The 19,084-nt window shown below is 50.2% G+C and overlaps 3 protein-coding genes across 6 annotated transcripts; 1 reads left to right on the top strand and 2 right to left on the bottom strand.

Moving 5' to 3' along the window:
- Positions 1 to 8: 8 nt before the first annotated feature.
- Positions 9 to 6,067, top strand: snz (sorting nexin snazarus). Its single transcript, XM_018107571.3, has 12 exons — positions 9 to 854; positions 1,157 to 1,296; positions 1,456 to 1,552; positions 1,620 to 1,754; positions 1,814 to 1,990; positions 2,052 to 2,224; positions 2,292 to 2,698; positions 2,756 to 3,493; positions 3,555 to 3,728; positions 3,790 to 3,927; positions 3,983 to 4,663; positions 4,735 to 6,067. Exons 1-12 carry the CDS (start codon positions 772 to 774, stop codon positions 5,167 to 5,169), a joined length of 3,378 nt encoding a protein of 1,125 aa, XP_017963060.1. The 5' UTR covers positions 9 to 771; the 3' UTR covers positions 5,170 to 6,067.
- Positions 6,068 to 6,791: 724 nt separating this feature from the next.
- On the bottom strand, positions 6,792 to 8,671 carry hdm (meiosis specific with OB domains hold'em). Its single transcript, XM_018107646.3, has 3 exons — positions 7,566 to 8,671; positions 7,346 to 7,502; positions 6,792 to 7,270 (listed from the first exon to the last, which is right to left on the bottom strand). Exons 1-3 carry the CDS (start codon positions 8,494 to 8,496, stop codon positions 6,883 to 6,885), a joined length of 1,476 nt encoding a protein of 491 aa, XP_017963135.1. The 5' UTR covers positions 8,497 to 8,671; the 3' UTR covers positions 6,792 to 6,882.
- Positions 8,672 to 8,962: 291 nt separating this feature from the next.
- On the bottom strand, positions 8,963 to 18,904 carry lva (lava lamp). Of its 4 annotated transcripts, none has more exons than XM_089264875.1 (8): positions 18,727 to 18,904; positions 18,167 to 18,413; positions 18,031 to 18,102; positions 12,920 to 17,971; positions 9,837 to 12,576; positions 9,630 to 9,759; positions 9,346 to 9,566; positions 8,963 to 9,269 (listed from the first exon to the last, which is right to left on the bottom strand). In XM_089264875.1, exons 2-8 carry the CDS (start codon positions 18,245 to 18,247, stop codon positions 9,115 to 9,117), a joined length of 8,451 nt encoding a protein of 2,816 aa, XP_089121001.1. In that variant the 5' UTR covers positions 18,248 to 18,413; positions 18,727 to 18,904; the 3' UTR covers positions 8,963 to 9,114. The 4 variants fall into 4 exon arrangements, with proteins under 4 accessions (XP_089121001.1, XP_089120999.1, XP_030242170.1 ...); XM_089264873.1 differs by having other exon boundaries at positions 9,630 to 9,771; positions 9,843 to 12,576; XM_030386310.2 differs by having other exon boundaries at positions 9,630 to 9,771; positions 9,843 to 12,576; positions 18,167 to 18,266.
- Positions 18,905 to 19,084: the final 180 nt, after the last annotated feature.

Below are 19,084 nucleotides of genomic sequence, written 5' to 3'. Positions count from 1 at the left end.
TATCGATATGAAATCAACAAATCTAATGGCACCAACACAGTTGGAAACTTTGATTTTGCATTTATTGTATTTGTGATTGTGATTGAAAGTGGAAGTGAACGCCACCGCGTGATGAATAATTACGGCCACGCCGCTTGACCAACGACGAACGCGCCAACTCAAATTCCAATTCGTTATTATCTACGCAGCAGGGCCAACGGCAGCAACAACGGCAGCAACACCAACAACAACAGCCAGCAACAACATAGCAGTAGCCGCAAACGATTTTATGAAGGCAGAGCTGCAGGCAGCAATCGTTGTACCGCTCTTATCACTCTTATCGTAAAGCGCGCCGCCCCCTTTGGCAGTTATCAATATCAACTTGTTGCTATAAACGCAGGACGGATGTTCTCTGATCCCTGAGACGAATCCAAGATCAAATTCAAGTGCAACAACGACGACGACGACGACGTCATTTTTCGAATATTGAACGCAAGGGCGGAGTGCAGAGGGCATTGAGCGTGAGGCGTGTGGCGTGTGGCGTGGGGTGTGGGCAAGGGGGTGGCGGAAGTGGTTATAGAGAACTATTTTTAATAGTGGCCAGACGACACATTGGAGGACATGACAAAAGCGACAAACTAAGCAAAAAAGCAACGCGTCAAAAATGTATACAACGCATAAAATATTCAAATACAAAGCAGACGCAACAACAGCAATAATAACAGCAATTGTAAGCCACTAGCCCACACACACATACACTCGCACATCTAAGGAGTGGAACAGCTGGCAGCAATGGAGAGACGCCGCCCGTTGTTTCCCATTGAACCTGAGCCGCCAACAACGCCCACACAGCGCCTGACCCAGCTGGCAACGCGGTAAGTGAAGACGCTGCAGCAACTTCAAATGCGTGCCGTCGTGTGTGTATCCTTTAGGGCATATGTATGAATGTGTGTGTGTGTGTGTGTATGTATATGAATGCCTAATGATTAGTGATGGGCGAATGAGTTGTGGGGGAGGTCGTGGGTGGGGGAGGTAAAGTAAAGTCTATCGGTCATTATTATTTATAAATAGGCTGCGCTTCCTGCCCACACAGACACACACACACACACTCTCTCTCTCTGTTTCCCTCTCCATTTCGATTTCAGTTTTAATTTCGATTTCGATTTTTGGCTTTCAGCGCGCTACGTGCTCTGCAAATAAACTGGAAGATTATCATATCGGGCATAGTATCGACGCTGTTGGCCGTTATTTGGTATTATCCAACGTTATTTCTGTTTTTCGCATTCGTCATCTATTCCCTGGTGCTGGTCTTTGCAGGTAAGTGAATAGTGGCTATCATATTATCAGACAGCGAAACCAAATATCCAATAATCTTGTCCATGACTCATTTCTTATCAGTCCACTTTTCATATTCCACATAAATATATGAACTAGATTCACCTTAATTAAAAATTTATCTTCCGTCTCTTCCAACAGCTGTTGCTGGCACCGTCTACATACATTATATATTTACGACCAATGAGCCCACAAAGCCCAATCGACTGCCCTCTAAGCTGCTTTACAATGCAACCAAGTGAGTTGCATCGATCCCCCTCTATATAGTCCTTGTCTTAACATATGTACAATATATTCGATTTCAGAAGCAACATCTTCGATTTGCCAAATCCCATTAAGAATCCATCGAATTTACCCCTCGTCTTTGGCAAGACCGTCGATCTGCAGCTCCAACAGATCATCGAGTATGTGCTGCGCGACTTCATGGTGCCCTGGCTGGGGTAGGTATCTCTCTGAAGCGCAACCCAATCGCTGTTCTAATCTCAACTCCCTTTGACAGCTATGTGGTGACCAAACCGAAGCTCATTAACGATATTATACGTGAGGATCTATGGAATGCCATACAAAAGATCCATGAGCGTGCCGCCAAAATGGATCCAGCCAAGATCATAGCCGTGGACATGGTCAATCGGGTCACTGTGCATCTCGAAAAGATACGCATAGCCGAGGCACGCGCGTAAGTCTATTCAATGAAAGTAATTTTAACCTGTACTAATTGCCAATTCAAACCGTTGCAGTGCGGAAACAAATAACGCGCCGGTGTTTAGCACCAATCTGTACCTGGTGGATGAGGAGAAGGAAATGGAGTTTCTGCGCAAGCTGTGCGAGATTATGGTCATATTGCTGCTGCCACGCGGCTACTCCTTGCCGCCGCTCAAAGTGCTGCTCAGCGAGATGCTGTCCTATAAGAGTATGTGAATTAGATGGACCCTTTATATAAATATTTTAATTAATTCCACTCATTCTCGGCTCTGCAGTTTTTTTTCCCATGATCAAAATGCTCACTGCTCCAGACTACATTAATCAAAAGATTGTGCAGAACATTGAGACGCGTCTGGCCGCAGCAGCGATAAGCAAACGTAGCTACGAATACGCAGCCAGCTTCGAGGAGTTCCTGAAGATCATCAACAATTCGGGCAATCTGGAGGAGCTGTCGCTCATACGCAAGAGCATTGTAAACGATCTGATGCATGCCACGAGTATGCAGAATTTACAGCGTGCCAAAGGACTCGATCCAGATACCGAGGATCATACGCTGAGCAAATCGGAACTAACGGCCGCGGTGCGGCTAAAGCGCTACGTTCAGCAGCTCTCACTGGCCAAGAGTCAGTGCGAGAAGAATCTGGCCAAGTTTGGGTGGAATGGCAACTACTCCAGCGATACGGCAAGTGAAAGGCAAACCTATTCTAATCATAAAGCTAACTGTGTTCTCTCTCAATAGGATCTAACACTGATGGAAATACTCAATACGGCTGTGGGCAGACGATTCTTTACGCTGTTCCTCGAGCCACTGAAGGCCAGCGCCCTGGTCGGCTTCTATCTGGCCGTGGAGGAGATGAAGCATGCGCACAAATCGGCTACCCACCAGCTAGGCACTGAGATCTTCTACACATACATTCGAGTGCCCAAGCCAGAGATACAGATTGATAAGCACGAACGCAAGCTAATCGAAACGTTTGTGCTGGGCGATGCTGGGCCAGATATCTTCTATGATATACAGCGCAATATATTGCGAACCCTGGAGGACAAATACTATCCGCCGTTTGTGCTGAGCGAACAGTACCGCCAGCTAAAGGAGGCGCTCGAGTCGAACGAATTTAACGATCCCACCTTGCTCATGTGCCCCACTATGCTCGGCGATGCGACCGACGATGAGCAGGCCATCGTTGCGGATGGCCTCAATGGCGGCAGCATGGCTCCAGCGGCCATTGATGTGGCTGCACACACTTCCTACGCACGCCGGAAGCTGGAGCAGATACAGGAGCGCATCGATAAGAAGAACCAAGCGCTCGACGCACTCAAATACTCAGTGAAGCCCGAATCGAAAGTCTTGCAAATACTCGAAAAAGAAATGGAATGGCTAAAGAGCGAGAAAAGACAAACGGAGGCACATCTGCGTCGCACCGATGCCTGGACCGAGCACCTCGGCAAATGGAAGGCAACCATACAGAGCGTCGAGGTGAGTCCATGGTGCAGGAAATTGTTAACTGTGTGATATCTATGTCTTAATATTGTTTCAGGTCTCTGATGAGAAGGAATCGCTGCAGTTTATGATTCTGGTGCATGTGGACGAGGATATCAATGCGCCGCCAGCTACAAAGAACGGCGACAGCAGCACGGGCCGACCGCAAAGGCGTCGTCCATCGGGCATCTCAAGTGGCTGGGTGGTAATGCGATCCCTTAACCAAGTGCATGTAAGACTCTACATCGACATTCCAAATGTGAAACAATGTTAATAGAGCTGATCTCTCATAGGAGCTGCAACGCAAGCTGCGACACGTGAGCTCCAATTTGAAATCCTTGGATCTGCCGACGAACTTTAAGTTCTTCTTCTTGAAGACGGATCGACATGCACAGGAGAAGGCCAAGGGGCAGATACAAAAGTTTTTGAATGTGAGTCGACGTGAATGAATATCCATTTCTGTTATCTAATCCTTATCACTTGCAGTTCATTCTGGAGGATGATCACTTGAATGGCAGCGAGGCCATCTACACCTTTCTGAGCCCCAGCTCGGATCATCTGAAGCAGACGCTGCCCTCGCCCAAGAAGTCAAAATTCTCGCTCTCCACGCTCTTCAAAAGCGACACGGCCAAGGCGCACGAGTCGAGCAAAGCCAGCGATCCGTTCTGGGGACTGCAGCGTGATGATGACGACATGTCCAACTATCTGGATGGCGAGTCTAGCAGCGATGCGAAACTTCTGGCTGACCTGGACAGCAAGGATTCCATTGCCGAGCCGCTCTATGCGCTGATGGGCGAAATCTTTGACATGGGCGGCGTATTCAAGTGGCTGCGCAAGAGCATCATCTCGTTTGTCCAGATCACCTATGGACGCACGATCAACCGGCAGATACGAGAGTCCGTGGCGTACTTGTTCGAGGAGTCCATGCTGCACAACTACTTCTCGGCCATATTGAAATCGTTTTGGCCCGGAGGCGTGCTTGCCTCGGCGTACCCGCCCCGGTCGGAGGATATGAAAGAGATGACCACCAATGCGGCAAAGGCGCTGCTTACGGATCACATACCCGAGGTGCTCTGCAATCTGGTGGGCGCCCAGGCGGCCAAGCGTGGCGTTCTCAAAGTCTTCGATGCCCTGCAGAATCCCATGTACAACAAACAGCTCTTCTATGTGAGTTGAAATGAATTGCTTGATGATTGATGGTAGATTTGATTATTGATTTGCTTGCTTTGCACTTGCAGGAGCTGCTCGAAATTCTGATGATTGAGTTCTTTCCCGAAATACGTCAGCTGAAGGTGAATAGCGGTAGTGGGAGTGGCAGTGGCAGCGGCAGCAAATTGAACACTGCCACAGCTGGTGTGGCAGCTGCCACCGCTGCTGCCGCTGCACTGGCTGCTGTCACGGCGCTGCCAATTAACTACAGCAACAGTCACAATAGCCATGGCGCCAATCATGCTGCCGGCTCCACCGCCTCGTCATCGAGCTCAGCGGGGGCTGCAGCGGCCTCAGCCCCTAAGGAGCATTATCATCAGCCGCCGCAGCAGTCGCCCTATCATCAGAGCTCTGCCCAGCAGCAGCAGCAGCAGCAACATCTGCATCATCATCCGAGCGCTGCGCAGCAGCAGCATCATCTACTCCATGGACATCATCATCATCCAGCAACGGGCTCCAAGTAGAGCTCCAATGTTTTACAACTTAAACTTGGACTTTTTAATTGTGTTTCATGCTCTCTAGCGTGCTCTTTCTAACCCTATTGCCAGCTCGCTCTGCAGCATGGTCAAGTCTTTATTTTCCTTTCCTTTCCTATCTTTTTGTGTGTGTCTATTTTAACTGTAATACTATTTACTTTATGTGTCTTAGGATTATCAAGTAACTGAACCTGTACAAACGTTGATACCCCTCGCTTAACCCACAAATGCCCTTCCTTTAAGCTATCTACATGTAAATGTCACGTTGTCCCTTTGTTGATTTTGTTAGGCATTATGTTATACTTGTAGCGCATAGTAATACTCTATAGAGTTATTTATGTTGTTTGTTTAATTAGCTTCAGTATTAGGCGTTACCAAATTGTTCCATTTAGATCACATTCCCCACTTATAAGAATTAATGAATACACCCTACTCCCAAAAATCGAGCAAAAATTTTTTGGTGCCGAGGCCGCGTTCAGATTTAAACTGGAGTCGAATTATTGTGATCTTAGCAAGTAAACAGCACCAAAAAATATATAATATTCATAATTAATAACAGAAATGATATGATATGATATATGATACACGATTGTAATTGTATGTAAATGAAATCCGTTGTGAAATGTAATTGATTTTCTCGAAACTAAATGTTTAAGCGGCAAATGTAATTTAGCTAAACCAGTATATATGCATATGTATATGTACATACATATAGGTAGGTGTGAAAGTCGTTAGGCGGGCGACTGTTAAGACATTGGATTGTATAACTAACTATTTATGTATATTGCAGTTGCAACGTTTTATGTGTAAACAATATTAACAGCAAACAAAACAAATATAAACAAACCCAGACCCAAGCGAAATAAAGATGCTAAATATTTATGTAGTTTGTTATCTTGCATCTTTTATTTACCAATCTTAAACTACATTTTTTACAGATACACAACTCTAATCTTCCAGCCTTAATGCTTATAAAGATCTTCGGATTCTATTAACCCTTAACATATATTTGATGACTGACAAACCTATATAAATCTTAACCTAAACTTGAGTTTTCATTTTCACAAATTCATATAGTACAGCTATAGAGATTGATATCTTCTTTATATAGATATATATAAACTTTATTTAGGTACTGAGTTTTAGATAACGTTCTTAACTATCTAGCAAATTTGATTTCTTTATATATAGTTTTTGGCTTCAATGTAGACTCTGTTTCATTACAGTCTGAGTGATATAGATTTAAATGATTATAGTTTTTTACTACAAAAATATTGGGGTATCAAATTTTAAGTAATCTCAGTTTTTAACGATCTAAATATTTGGTTACACGGTTTTTTAATTCAAATTTAAATTTCATTATAATTACAGCTTCAGTGTTAGGCGCAATATTTGGATTTTATGTAAGTTAAATAGTTACTAATTATACGTTATTTCTTACAGTTCTACGTCTCAAAAAGCTTATAATAAATATTTTTTGGGTTTTATGTATATATTTTTAATAAATAATGTTTAACTAACAGACTAATTAATCACAAGTGTCAAAATATGAATAATGTTAATAATAATATGTATTTAGTATATCTAGTTAGATCTAGCGATCTTTAGGGTATATTTACTCAAAATAAGACACAATATTTCAGTTCATTTTAAAAGCGCTTGGTTTAAAGCTATTCTATATTATTATAGCTCGATCTCTGTTTAAAAAACAGTTATCTTCTCTATAAGCTTGTCCAGCTGGATCAGTTCCATGTCCACGATTATGACAGCCAGATCTTTGCGCATAGCCGTTGGCTTCCTGATTAGCAGCTTCACCTCGAAGTACTTTAAGAGGAAGCGCCACTTGAGTTCCGTTTTTCTACGCTCCGACAGCAGCTGGAAGGCATCTGCTTTCAAGCCCAGCAAGTGCTCAGCTACGCCCCCGCTCAGGCGTGTCTCGATCAGCGTGCCCGTCTGGTCGGACAGATGGACGTTGATGTTGAAGAAGTGCTCGAAGCGGGGACCGGTGTAACATAACGAGAACTCCAGCAGGCAGCTTTCGTTGTCGCAGTCGTTGCGGTTATTTGGTATGAGGCGCTGACAGGATTTGCTGCAGTTGCGTCAGAGGACGAGATAATGTCAATGTAGATAATATAATGTTGGAGGATTGGGTGCTGCTACTTGCCATTTCTTGTTAATGCTGGTGGCCAGGCCATCGATGTCGAATTTGCTGACCATGGCATAGAGCACAGCCGTAAACTGATCGCTCGTCGCATCCTGGAGCTCGCCCTCGGCACGCGCATAGATCTGACGCACGCTCATCTGGGTCTGGATGTGCTCGGCTAATGGAGAAGAAGGCGGGCGAGCACTTATTTAATGTCAAAATAAGAGTGTCCTCCACTTACCTGCTGGCAGCTGCTCCACATCGATTTGCGCGAACATATCGAAACTTTTGAGCGGAGTGTTGGCGGCGAATGTGAGCAGAGCCTGGCACTCGGCGCTCTGCGGTTGTGGCTGCTCGTAGATCAGCGTGCAGCTGGCATGGCTGAGCACTGGACAGCCGTAGAACTGCGAGTGCGACAGACGTACATCGATCAGATGCAGTATGGTCTTGCGTGGCTGCCAGTGCCGGGCGCGACGTATCCAATCCTTGTGCCAGAGCGTGAACACCATGCCATCTGCATAGCTGGTATCGATCACCACCAGTTCGAGGCACTGCAGCAGTCCGCTGCCAAGGCGAGCCACCTTCCTCTTCAGTTCTCGCACCGGACGCATCGTTGCCACTGCTACGAGCAGGTCGACATAGACAGCTGGTCGTTGCTCTGCCCCTGGAGCGGCACAACGCACATCCGAGAGCTTCAAGACAGCACTCAATGGCTTGTGGGATAGATGTATTAGCTGCAGCAGAGGCTGCACAACTGCCGCATCATCGACGCTGTGCTTCACTAGATGTCCCTGGCCCTCGTTAACAACCAGCGCGTACGGCAGGGTGCCACGGGGGTGATAGCGCTGCTGCTCGCTGGTGCCGGGCTTATTGGGAGGCATTATGGCCATCACTTTGGCGCCCACAATGTCCACCACATCGCCAATTTGCAGCATATCCACATACTCATCCACGCAGGCTCTGCTGCCCCAGCACTTGCAGTTGGCTATATCGCGCTTCGAGTCGCGCAGAGTGAAGCTAATGACGCCACGCTGCTCGTTGTTGATCTTGTCCAGAAATACATTTGCCTCCGACTTGGCTATGATTAGCGCCACAGTACTGAAGCTTGTCATTGTGGGCTGCATATCAGCCAAGCGGTATGTGCGCTTGCCTCGGTATCCCGACTCGTTCATGGCTAATTAATAATTAAATAATGCACTTATCTTATGTATTTATACAGTGGATGGCTTAAGCGATCAAAAAATGTGAAAATCGCACGCAGTTATCCTGTTCAGCCGTTATGTTTTAATTAATCTCAATGTCAAACACAGTGTACACACTGACGGCGTAATTATCGTATTATCGATAGCTCATTAGTTTCAGTTGCCATCTCAAACGGCAATGGCAATTTACATGTTACGTTGCGTTACATATTACGTTATATGAAAAAGGCCAAAAAATACTATGTTATTATTTACGTTCGTTTAATTTTATTGTTTTGCTATTATTATTTAGTTTTTTCTCTTTTTTTTTACAATTTATACATATCTACAACATAAAACGTGGGCGTTTTCCTTGCATTGCTGTGACTACACAATTGGGGAATAGCTTTTACTTATTTGTTTTTCAACTATTATTATTTTTTTTTTTTGTTTTAGAAGGTTTCTCGGGTGTCGTCTTCGTTTTCATTCATGCAAGGTACATCATATTTATATAGAACTCTAATGCTAATCTAAGTCGAAGTTTATTGTTAAGCAACTTGCTAGATGGAGTCAACTAGGCGCTGCGCTGGCAAAGATCTTTGCCCACTGCTAATTGCTCGGCGATGAATGCGGCGAATGGGAAATTTGTTGCTGAACTGGTGACTGGGGAAGATTATGTGGTGTCTGCTGCGCCTCGTCCTCGTTCTTGTTGTTGCCTAATATCCAGTCCATAAGTCCATAAGGGGCGCGCTGCGCGGATTGAGCTGTTTGTAACGATAAATATAAATTTATTAATATATATTAATTGGACAAGCGATGCAAGCATTGCGAGGCATTTACTTGAATCAATTTCGAGTGGCTGCTGCTGTTGCTGCTGCTGTGGCAATTGCTGCTGCTGTTGTGCAGGTGGCGAAGAAGGAAGATAAGTTGTTGGAGCTGCGGCTGTTGGCGCTGCTTTAACCATGTCCCGCTGCAGCTGCATCATCTGCTGCAGACGCTGCTCGCGTTCATCCACAATGGCCTTGTCCTTGGAATGCTTCACCGTCTGCAGCTCGGCCAATCTGTGAAAGAATAGTAGTTTTAGTCGAACATCCATTTTAAGTTGGATTCAGTTGAAATCTTACTTCTGCTTTAGATCACTGCCGCTGGCAGAAGTCGCCGCGGCAAGCTCTCCACTGCCGCTGAGCTTGTTGGGGCTGGATGAGGAAGCGGTTGACGAGGAGGCGGTGGCATTGGCGCTGCCAGAAGCAAATGCTGCTCCACCTGCTGCAGAAAGAGAAATATCATAAATCATTATTAGTGTTATTCTATTACTCGAGTGGAGGTGTCACACTCACTGCGCTCGGCTTCCAGCTGGCGCAGCGTGTCCGAGAGCTTGAGTTGGAGATGATCGCGCTCCTCGAGCAGCTGCACCAGTTCAACGATCATTTCCTCGACACGCATATCCCGCTGATGCAGCATCATCAATGCATAGTCCAGATCAGATCTCAGCACATATTCCGACTGTGGGTCCTGCCCAGCTGTGCCGCTAGCTCCAGCCACGGGGCCGCTGCCCAACGAGTTCTGCAGACGGAAGGGATCGTACTGCGAGGCGAGTCGTGCATATTCAGCGGAACGTATGGCCAGCTGTTCCTTCAACGTCACGATTTCCATTTCTTGCGTCTCCAGTGCGCTCTGCATCTTGGTCAACATCTCATTCGCGTTCTCTGTGGCGGGCAGTGGAGATGTCTGTTGCTGTTGATGTTCCTGCTGCACTGGCTGCGATGAGGCAGCCGCTGCAGACAGTTCGTCGATTTTCGCTTTGTATTCAGCTTCACGTTTCGCTAGATGCTCCTGCCATATCCTGGCCACTTCGCTGCACTTCTGCTCCACCAGTGCCTCCCATTGCATATTCAAGGCAGCGATGTCTGGCTGCTGTTGTTGCTGCTGCTGCTCCTGTGGCTGTTGCTGTGGTTGCGCCTGCTGCAGCACCTCCAGTGTTCTACGTAATTCGGTTATCTCAATGTTCTTCATATCTAACTCCAATACAGTTTGCTTCATCTTGTCCTCCAGCTCCAGGCTGCTGAGCACATGATTGTTGAGGACGCGCAGCTCCTCCTCCATGTCGTTCTTCTCTCGCTGGTGCTCGGCGCACTGCTTGCGCAGCTGTTCCAGCTCCTGCTGCACCTGTTCGAGCTGCTGCTGGAATTGCGATTCCGCTCGATTGTCCTGTTGCTCCTTCGACGGCATATTCTGCTGCTCCAGCTCGAGCTTGTCCTCCTGCAACTGCTTGACCTGCATGCGCAGCATCTGCAGCTCCTGATTCTTGGTTAATATCTCTAGCACCAACTTCTCGGTCTGATCCTCACGCATTAGCTCCTCGATGCGTTGCTTGAGATGGACGATCTCGGATTCCTTTTCCTGTAGCAGCGCCATGGTCTCGTCACTGGGCGCACTCACTGCCACCGGCAGCTCCAACTGATTGGTTCTTAGCTCATCTAGCTGCAGCTGCAGCTGCTGGCATTCCTGCTGCTTGGATTTCAGTTCCTCCAGTTGCTGTTGCAGCGGCTGGTACTCCTGCTGCTTGGCCTTAAGGTCTTCTAATTGCTTTTGCAGCTGCTGGCACTCCTGCTCCTTGGCCTTTAGCTCCTCCAGTTGCTGTTGCAGCTGCTGGCATTCCAGCTGCTTGGTCTTTAGCTCCTCCAGTTGCTGTTGCAGCTGCTGGCACTCCTGCTGCTTGGTCTTTAGCTCCTCCAGTTGCTGTTGTAGCTGCTGGTACTCCTGCTGTGACTGCTCTATTTGCTTTTTAAGCTGCTCTGCCTCCTGGTTATGCGCGTCGAGTTGCGCTTGCAGCCGCTCCCGCTCTTGCTGGGCTTGTTCCTTCTCCTGTCGCAGCTGGGCCATCAGCTCCTGGCACTCGTTATTAAGATCTTGATTCTCTGCCATCAGATTCTCGATTCGGGCCTGCGCTGCCTCATCGCCTGGCTGTGCTGTAGGCGTGGCAGCGGCACTTGCTCCGTCGCCCCAGCTTTCTAGTTGCTGCAATTTGTCCTGCAGCTCGCGTATGCGCGTCTGATACATGTGCACATCCATGTCCTGTCGCTCCTTCAGCTCGGCCATGCGTTCATTGCCTGCAGTCAAGACATCGATGCGCTTCAACAGTTTCTCCTTTTCCAGCGTCTGCTGTTGTAGCTGCTCCTCGACCTTAGCTTGGCGCGCTTCCTGTAGCTGCAGCTGATTCTTCAGTTCGTCCATGATGGCGCTGTCCAAGTCATTGTTATTGGCATTGCGCGCCTGCTCCTGCTGCTCCTTGATGCGATACTCCTTGACGCACTTCATCAACTTGGCCGTTTTCGTTTGCAGCTTCGCCTTCTGGCTCTCCAGCTCCTCGATGCGAGTTAGCAGCGCTGCTGTTGCATCTGTCAGCTGCTCCTCTTGCCCGGCATTGGCCCAAGGATCCTCGTCCACATCAACACCCCAATCGCTTGTCAGCTGCGGTTGTTGTTGCTGCTGCTGCTGTATTTTCTGTTGCTGCTCCTGCTCTGGATGACAAATATATGCCTTCTTTGGTATGATGAGCTGCTCCTCAACGGGCTCCGTTTGCGGAAGACCCAGATCCAGGCTGGTGACAGCTCCATCTGTTACCGTTTCTTTGCCAAAGAACATATCCAGCGAAGGGACCGCCTTTGTTGGGGCCACAGCTGGCTGTATCAGTGCCTCAACGGCTGCTACACGCTCACGCTCTTCTGCGGCAGCATGTAGCTGTGCCAGCTCCTGTTCGCGCTCGGCCAGCAGACGCTCCAGTTGAGCGCGTCGCTCCTCATGCTCGGCAAGCGCCTGATTGCGTGCCAGCAATTTTGTCTCTAGCTCCTTGGCATGTTTCTCCAGATCAGAAACATTACGCTGCAAATCTTCAATCGTTGGTTCTCCTCCACTCGAGTCAACATTAGCCACTGGCTGGGCTTGGGGCAAGCTCATGCCCAGATTCTGTGTGGTCATCCTCAGCGGTTGGGCGACAATCTCATCGAAAGGCGAAGGCGCAGCTGCCGCATCGCCGCCAAAGAACATGGCGGGTGCAGGCAATGGCGCATTCTGCAATAAATAATAGTAAATGTGTTTATTGTTTCAATTCGTTGGCAAAATTCAAAATAAACCTCGACTGAGCCGATTAATAAAGTTCATTTCAATTTGAGTTGTTATCGAATTAGGATTTAGTTTAATTGAACTACAATGAACTTGCAATTTAGAAACATACTTCCAGCAGTGCTGGAGCTCGCTTTGATAATTCATCGGAACTGGAGCCGATGTCGATAGTGAGTGATATCGATAGCATGGCATGGAAGTGCAATTCAAATTCGAAGTTAGTTTAAGCAAATTTTAAAATATTGTTCGCTGACTTTAATCTCTAGTTTAGTTCGTGCTGGGTGCTACATACCTGTTCTTGTCTTTGAGTGGGTTGCATCATGCCCGACCACGCCATCCAATCGTCCGTGGCAGTTGCCTGGGACTGGAAGCTGGGTGGCGCTGGAATTGGAGCTGAAGCGGCTTGCTGGCGTGCCAGCTGCTCGGCCTGTTCGTCAAGACGACCCTGCAGCTCCACCAGCTGCTCGGTGAGTCGCTTGTTCTCGTTCTCAATGTAGACCTGATCGTCCGTTTGGTTCTGCCCCAGGGTGTCCAGCTCGGCGATTTGCTGCTGCAGCGCCTGCAGTTCCTGATTGTGATTGGCGCACAGTGAGTCGATTTGGGAGCGCAGATTGTCCATTTCCGTTTTGTCCTGTATGACCTGCATGCGCAGCTCCTGCAGCTCGAGCACGTCCTGCTCGGCGCTGTCTTGTTGCATGCGCAGCATGACCGCCTCCCGGCTGAGCGCAGCACGCTCACGCTCCACTTCGGCCAGCTCGTCGTTCAGCCGTGCCAGCTCCTCGGTGCGTGCCTGCAGCTGTTCTTCGGATCGCTCCAACTGTTGGGTCAGTTCACGTGTCTGCATAGCGGAGCGTTGCATATGCGCACTCAGATCACACTCCAGCTCATCTAGCTCGGTGGCCTTGGCCGCAAGCTTGGCATCGAAGACCTGGCGTTGGTGCTCCAACTCCATGTTGCGCGCGTGCAGCTGTGTCCGCAGATCGAGTAGATGCTGTTCGTTGTTGTTGGTCTGATGATCCCGTTGTGCCTGGGCCTGCTGGGCCTCTTGCTTGTACCGCAGCAGCATCGTCTCGTGGGTGGCCTGCAGCGTGACCAATAGCTCGCGCGACTCGTCCGCCTCAGCGCGCAGCATCTTGATCTGCCTGCTCTGGACCAGTTCCTGTTCCATCAACTGTTTCACACGCTCGTTAAGCTGGGATTCCAGCGCCGCCCGCTGGGTATGCGCCTCGCGCACTTGCTGCTCGAGCAGTTCAATCTGCTCCTTGGCACTCGCCTCATGTGCACGCAACGATGCGGTCTGATCCTCGAGAGTCACACACTTCGATTGCAGCTCCTCGATTTGTGCCTCCAGCGATTCTATGTAGGATTGATCCTGCTGCAGCTTGGCTTGAATACCCTCATGGATGGTTTCCAGGCGACCGATTGTTTCCTCAAAGTTCACCTTCTCTTCGGCCATCTTGGCGTTCTGCGCCCGCAGCTGCTCAAGCTGCTCCAGCTGCTTTGCATTTTCCTTTTGTTTCTCCTGCTCCGCCTCCTCCTCGGGCTGTGCCTGAAGCTGAGCACGGAGCTCGGCCAGCTCGCGCTGCAGACTCAGTATGGTGGCATTGCGATGCTTGATGACCTCTTTGGATTTATCAAACTTCACGGACTTCAGCTCCAACTGGCGACGCAACTCTTGAACGGAGCCCTGCTCCGCCAACGCCATCTCCAGCTTGTAGCTCTCCTGGCGCAGCGCTGTGTTCGCGTGAACTGTATTCTGCAGCTCGACCTGCAGGCGTTCCACTTCCTCCTGGAGCTTGGACAGGGCGGATAGCTTGGACTGCTGCTTGGCCAGCTGCTCGTGCAGCCGATCATTGTCCTCCTTCAGCTGATCCCTGTCAAGCAGCTGCTGCTGCTGCTCCTGCAGCGTGGACTGCTGCTTGGCCAGCTGCTCGTTCAGCCGATCATTGTCCTCCTTCAGCTGATCTATGTCATGCAGCTGCTGCTGCTGCTGCTGTTGCTCCTGCAGCTGCTGCTTCTGCTCCTGCAGCTCTGCCACAGTGGCCCGCTCGCGCTGCAGCTGCTGCTCCAGCTCCGCTTGCTCGGCCGTGCGCTTCTTCAGGCTCAGGGCGTACTTTTTGAGCTTCTCGCGCAGCTCCTTGTTGCGCTGCTCGCTGGCTTCCAGCTCCTGCTGGCACTGCTGCAGCTCCAGCCGCTTCATGTTCGTCGCGTACTCGCTCTCGCTGTAGCTCTCGATCAGCTGCTGCTTTTGCTCGGCGACCAGGGCCTGCAGTATGCTCTGCTCCCCCTCCAGGGTCTCGATGCGAGCCTGGAGCTCACGTCTCAGACGCTGCTGCTGCTCCATGTGCTTCTCGTGTGCCATTTCGCTGTTGTTCAGCGACTGATCGAAGCGTTCCGCCTGCAGCTTCAGCTGCACCAGCTCAGCATTCTGGCTGGCTATCAGCTGCAGATGTTCCGCCTCGCCGGCACGCAGCTCCGCTATCACAGACTCCAGCTGTGCCACCTGCTGTTGCTCCTCCTCCACGCGAGCCCGTAGCTCAGCTATCAAGGCGTCCTGCTCGCGCTCCTTTTCCTGCTCACGCTCGCGTTCCCTTGCCCTCTCCTGCTGCTCCTCCTCGTCTACCTGGCCAATGGCCAGCTGCTTGCCCGCCTCCTGCGGTTCGTAGCTTTCGCGCAGCTCTTCCAGCTCCGCTCGCAGCGTAGCCAGCGTCGCCTTGAGCTCGGCATTCTGTGCCGTCAGCTGCTCGTATTCCGCCAAAGCTTTGCCATTGGGCGCGGTGACAGCGACAACTGTTTCCACCACGGTGACCGTCTCCACGGCGGTGCTCGCCTCCTTCACCTTCTGCAGCAGCTCCGTCAGCTGGACGTGCACATTCTTCGCCTCCTTGGCCAGCTTCTTGGACACATTCAGTTTGGCATTGCGATCGTTGGCCTTGCGATAGGCCTCCAGCTCAGAGCTGAGCTTCGAGAGCGAGCGCTCGCACTTGTCGAAGAGCGCGGCGCCACCCTCGCCACAGTCCAGGGCAGCGACCACCTCTGAGGAGCGCTGCATGGAGCTGAGCTCCTGGGAGAGGTTCGATTTCTCGCTGAGCTGCAGCGACAGCTGTTGCTTGTCCCGCTGCAGTTCCTCCAGTTGGGCCTGCAGCGCTGCGCTCTCCGTCTGCAGCTGCTCCTTGGCCAGCTTCAGTTCCGCTTGGAGCGTCGTCTTCTCCGCCTCCAGCTGCTCCTGGATAAGCTTCGATTCGCTTTCGTGAGTCGTCTTCACCGCCTCCAGCTGCTCCTCAGCGAGCTTCAGCTGCGATTGCAGTGCCGCATTCTCCGCCTGCAGTTGCTCCATCTTGGCCAGCACCTCTCGTCGCTCGTTGGTGAAGAGCTCAATCTTCTGCATCAGCTCGTCGCTCTCGTTGCGCAACTGAGCGAGATTCTCGTTGACCTCCAGCTCGGGCACTGCCAGATCCGTTTGTGTCAGCTCGCTCACAAAGCTGGGCAGGACGGCGGGTGCAGTGGGTTGCTTAGTGTTGCCGCCGCTGGCCTGGTCTCCCTCCACCTCCGCTTCGCCCTCGCTGCCTGGACGCTGGCTAAAGCGTCGCGCAGTGGGTCGCTCTACGATCTCGATGGACTCAGCCGAGCTGGAGGAGCTCAGCTTCTCCAGCTTATCGAGCAGCTCCATGTTCTCATTGATGTAGTGGGTCAGCTTCTTGTCCAGTGCCTCCTTCTCGGCCTGCAGCTTTTGCAGCTGCTTCTGCTGCTCGATCGCCTCCGACTCTAGCTGTTGCACGCGCTGCGATAATTGCTCCTCCAGCTGCACCTCGCTCAGCTCTGACTCAACGCGAGCTGTTTCGCTGCCTAGTTGCAAGGCCTCCAGTGCTTGCTGCAGCTCCTCCTTTTGCTCCTCCAGCAGTCGGATGGCTTCTGTCTGGCCAGCGGTTGGGGCTGGTTTGCCAGATTGTTGCTGCTGCTGTTGCTCCTGGGACGCATCCTCTTCGACGTGGGCCAGTTGCCATTGACCCTTCTCATCCTCTAGCACTGTGATGCGCTGCTGCAGCTGCTCGTTCTCAGCGGTAATCCGGGCCAGCTCCTGTTGGGTATCCAGGCTCTGCATCTTCTGCAGCTGCTTCTCCGCCTGCTTGCACTTGAGCTTCAGCTTGATGTTGCTCTTGTTGCACTCGTCCAGCTTCTGCTTGAGCTGTTGCAGCTGCGCTTGCAGCTGCTCGTTGCCATCGCTGGCGTCCTCGTCTAGGAAGAGGGGCTTGCTCTTGACGCTCTGGGCGAGCTTCTCCTCGAGCACGCGCAGATTCACATTGAGCACATTCAGCTCGGTGGTCTTCTCCGCCAGCTGCTCGCTCTGCTGGGCAATGATGGCCTCGAGCTCAGATACTCTGATAGCATTCGGCTCCAGCTTTGGCGTCGGCTCTTCCTTGCTGTCGCGCAGCTCTTGCAATTCCTTCTCCAGTTCCTGCAGCTGCTTGGCCAGCTCGACATTCACCTGGGCATCCGTGGAGACCAGCGCTGCCGCCTCGGCCGCTGCTTGGTTAGCCTGCTGCTCCAGCAGCTGCTCCCTGGCGCTGTGGAGCTCCAGTCGTAGGGCCTCCAGCATTTCGCTGCTGTTCTCCAGCTCCGCGTTGCGTTCGCGCAGCTGCTCGATCTCTGTGTGCAATCGTGCATTCTCCTGCTCCTGCAGGAGTCGTTGGCTGTCCACCCGTTCGCCCTGCTGCGCCTGCGTCGCCTCCAGCTGTTTAATCTGCTCTTCGCGCCGCGTCAACTCGTTGCGCAGATCGTTCAGCTCCTGCTGTAACTCTTGCTCCTTGCGGCTCTGCTTCATCTCAATGAGGCGCATTTTGTTTTTCAGCTGCTTCAGGCGCCCCTCTTCGCTCGGCTGCTGTTGCAACTGCTGCTGCATCTGTTGCTGCAGCTGTAGCTGCAGATCTGCTGCGGACCAATGCCTTGAGACGGGCGCCGCTGTAGCCGGCGCACGCAGATCGCTCATGGAGGAGCCCAGATCAATGCTCTGCCTCATGCCCGATTTCACCGACTGCAGCGATTTGGCCATGTCACGTTTGCGCTGCTCGAGGAGTGCACGATTTTGCTCGGTGCGCTGGTTCAGCATTTGCAGCTTCTCGCTGCCCGACACATCTTTTGTGGGCGTGACCAACGGTGTGGACGAATCCTGTGCGGGCAGCTCGTGCAGCAGCATTTGAGGCGAATCGGGATTGCCCACCTTCAATGTGGACAGCCGCTGGCCCAGCGCTTGGAGCGATTCCACCGAATCGCTTCTGCTGGGCTTGCCCCGACCGCCATCCTCGGATTTGCGCAAGGCACGCTCACGCAACGCCGTGAGACGTTCCTATCACGAATTGTACACTGATTAATCTCTCATTTAACATGGAGCTATGCAAGACTTACCTGCTGCTTTATCAGATTCTCGCGCAGACTATCCAGTCGCCCCTTCCCACCAGTGCCACCAGCAGGCACATGCTGCAAAAGCAAATCGAAAGCCAAGTTAGCCAAAGGAAGAGTTTGTTATGCGGGCGCAATTTACCTGAGTCAGGGAAATGTCTGTGGAGCTGCTCTCTTCCTCAGGCTCATTGGGCGACATGTGCTCGGACATTGGCCCGGACATAATAAACAAATTCAACTAGCTAAACACGTTTACAATAAAATTAGCAAAAAAAAAAAAGGGAAAACAAAAAAAAAAGAAGAGGAAGCACTGGCTATCTCCGGAATGGATATATCCAATGTCGTCGCGAGTGTTTCGTGGTGTTCGTGCTGCTAACTATCGACATTGACTGAAATGGTAAAAGGACATGTTTCCTAAATTAATCCAAAATATTTAAGACAAGTTTGGGGGGCTTTCGCGTATTTTAAATTTTGGACAGATTTCGTGGCACTGACGTGTGCACTTCTTAGGTGTGTGCGTGTATGTGTGTGCTTGTGTGCGTGTGTCGCAGTGTGTGTACGTCTCTAGACAAAACAGTTTTGCCAATGTCTTCAAGCACGCACACACATATAAGGACACACACTCACGCTCTCATCGCAATATACAAGGGGAAAGCGATTTTTAAAACAATTTAAGGCGAATTTCATTGAAAAACTATTTACCAATTATCATTAAGCAATGCTAACAAAAAAGAAACTTGAACACCAGGGCTCTACAGTCGTTCTACTGCCCTAGTTTGGCAATAGCAGGGCCGTTCTTGTCATACACGCGATAGTATCGATTAAGAATGGTCCAAACAATCGGCCGCAAATGCAATGTGAAAATATAATTTTTGAAATACAATTTTTGAAATATAATTTTAGAAATAAAATTTTTGTATGTGTACCTTTATTTACGTGACCAGTTTGTCTGACTATGAATATTCTATGTTGATATTGTGTCAGTAGCTTACAGCCTACTTGATTAAGATATGGACATTCATCAAATTTTTATTATTTTTATTTTTATAGATTGCTAAAT

Source organism: Drosophila navojoa, chromosome X (genome assembly GCF_054131105.1).
Source record: "Drosophila navojoa isolate 15081-1374.11 chromosome X, UAZ_NAV_1.0, whole genome shotgun sequence".
Classification (NCBI taxonomy): domain Eukaryota; kingdom Metazoa; phylum Arthropoda; class Insecta; order Diptera; family Drosophilidae; genus Drosophila; species Drosophila navojoa.
The sequence above is the reverse complement of the archived record's forward strand: the minus strand, read 5'-3'. Positions and strand labels throughout refer to the sequence as shown.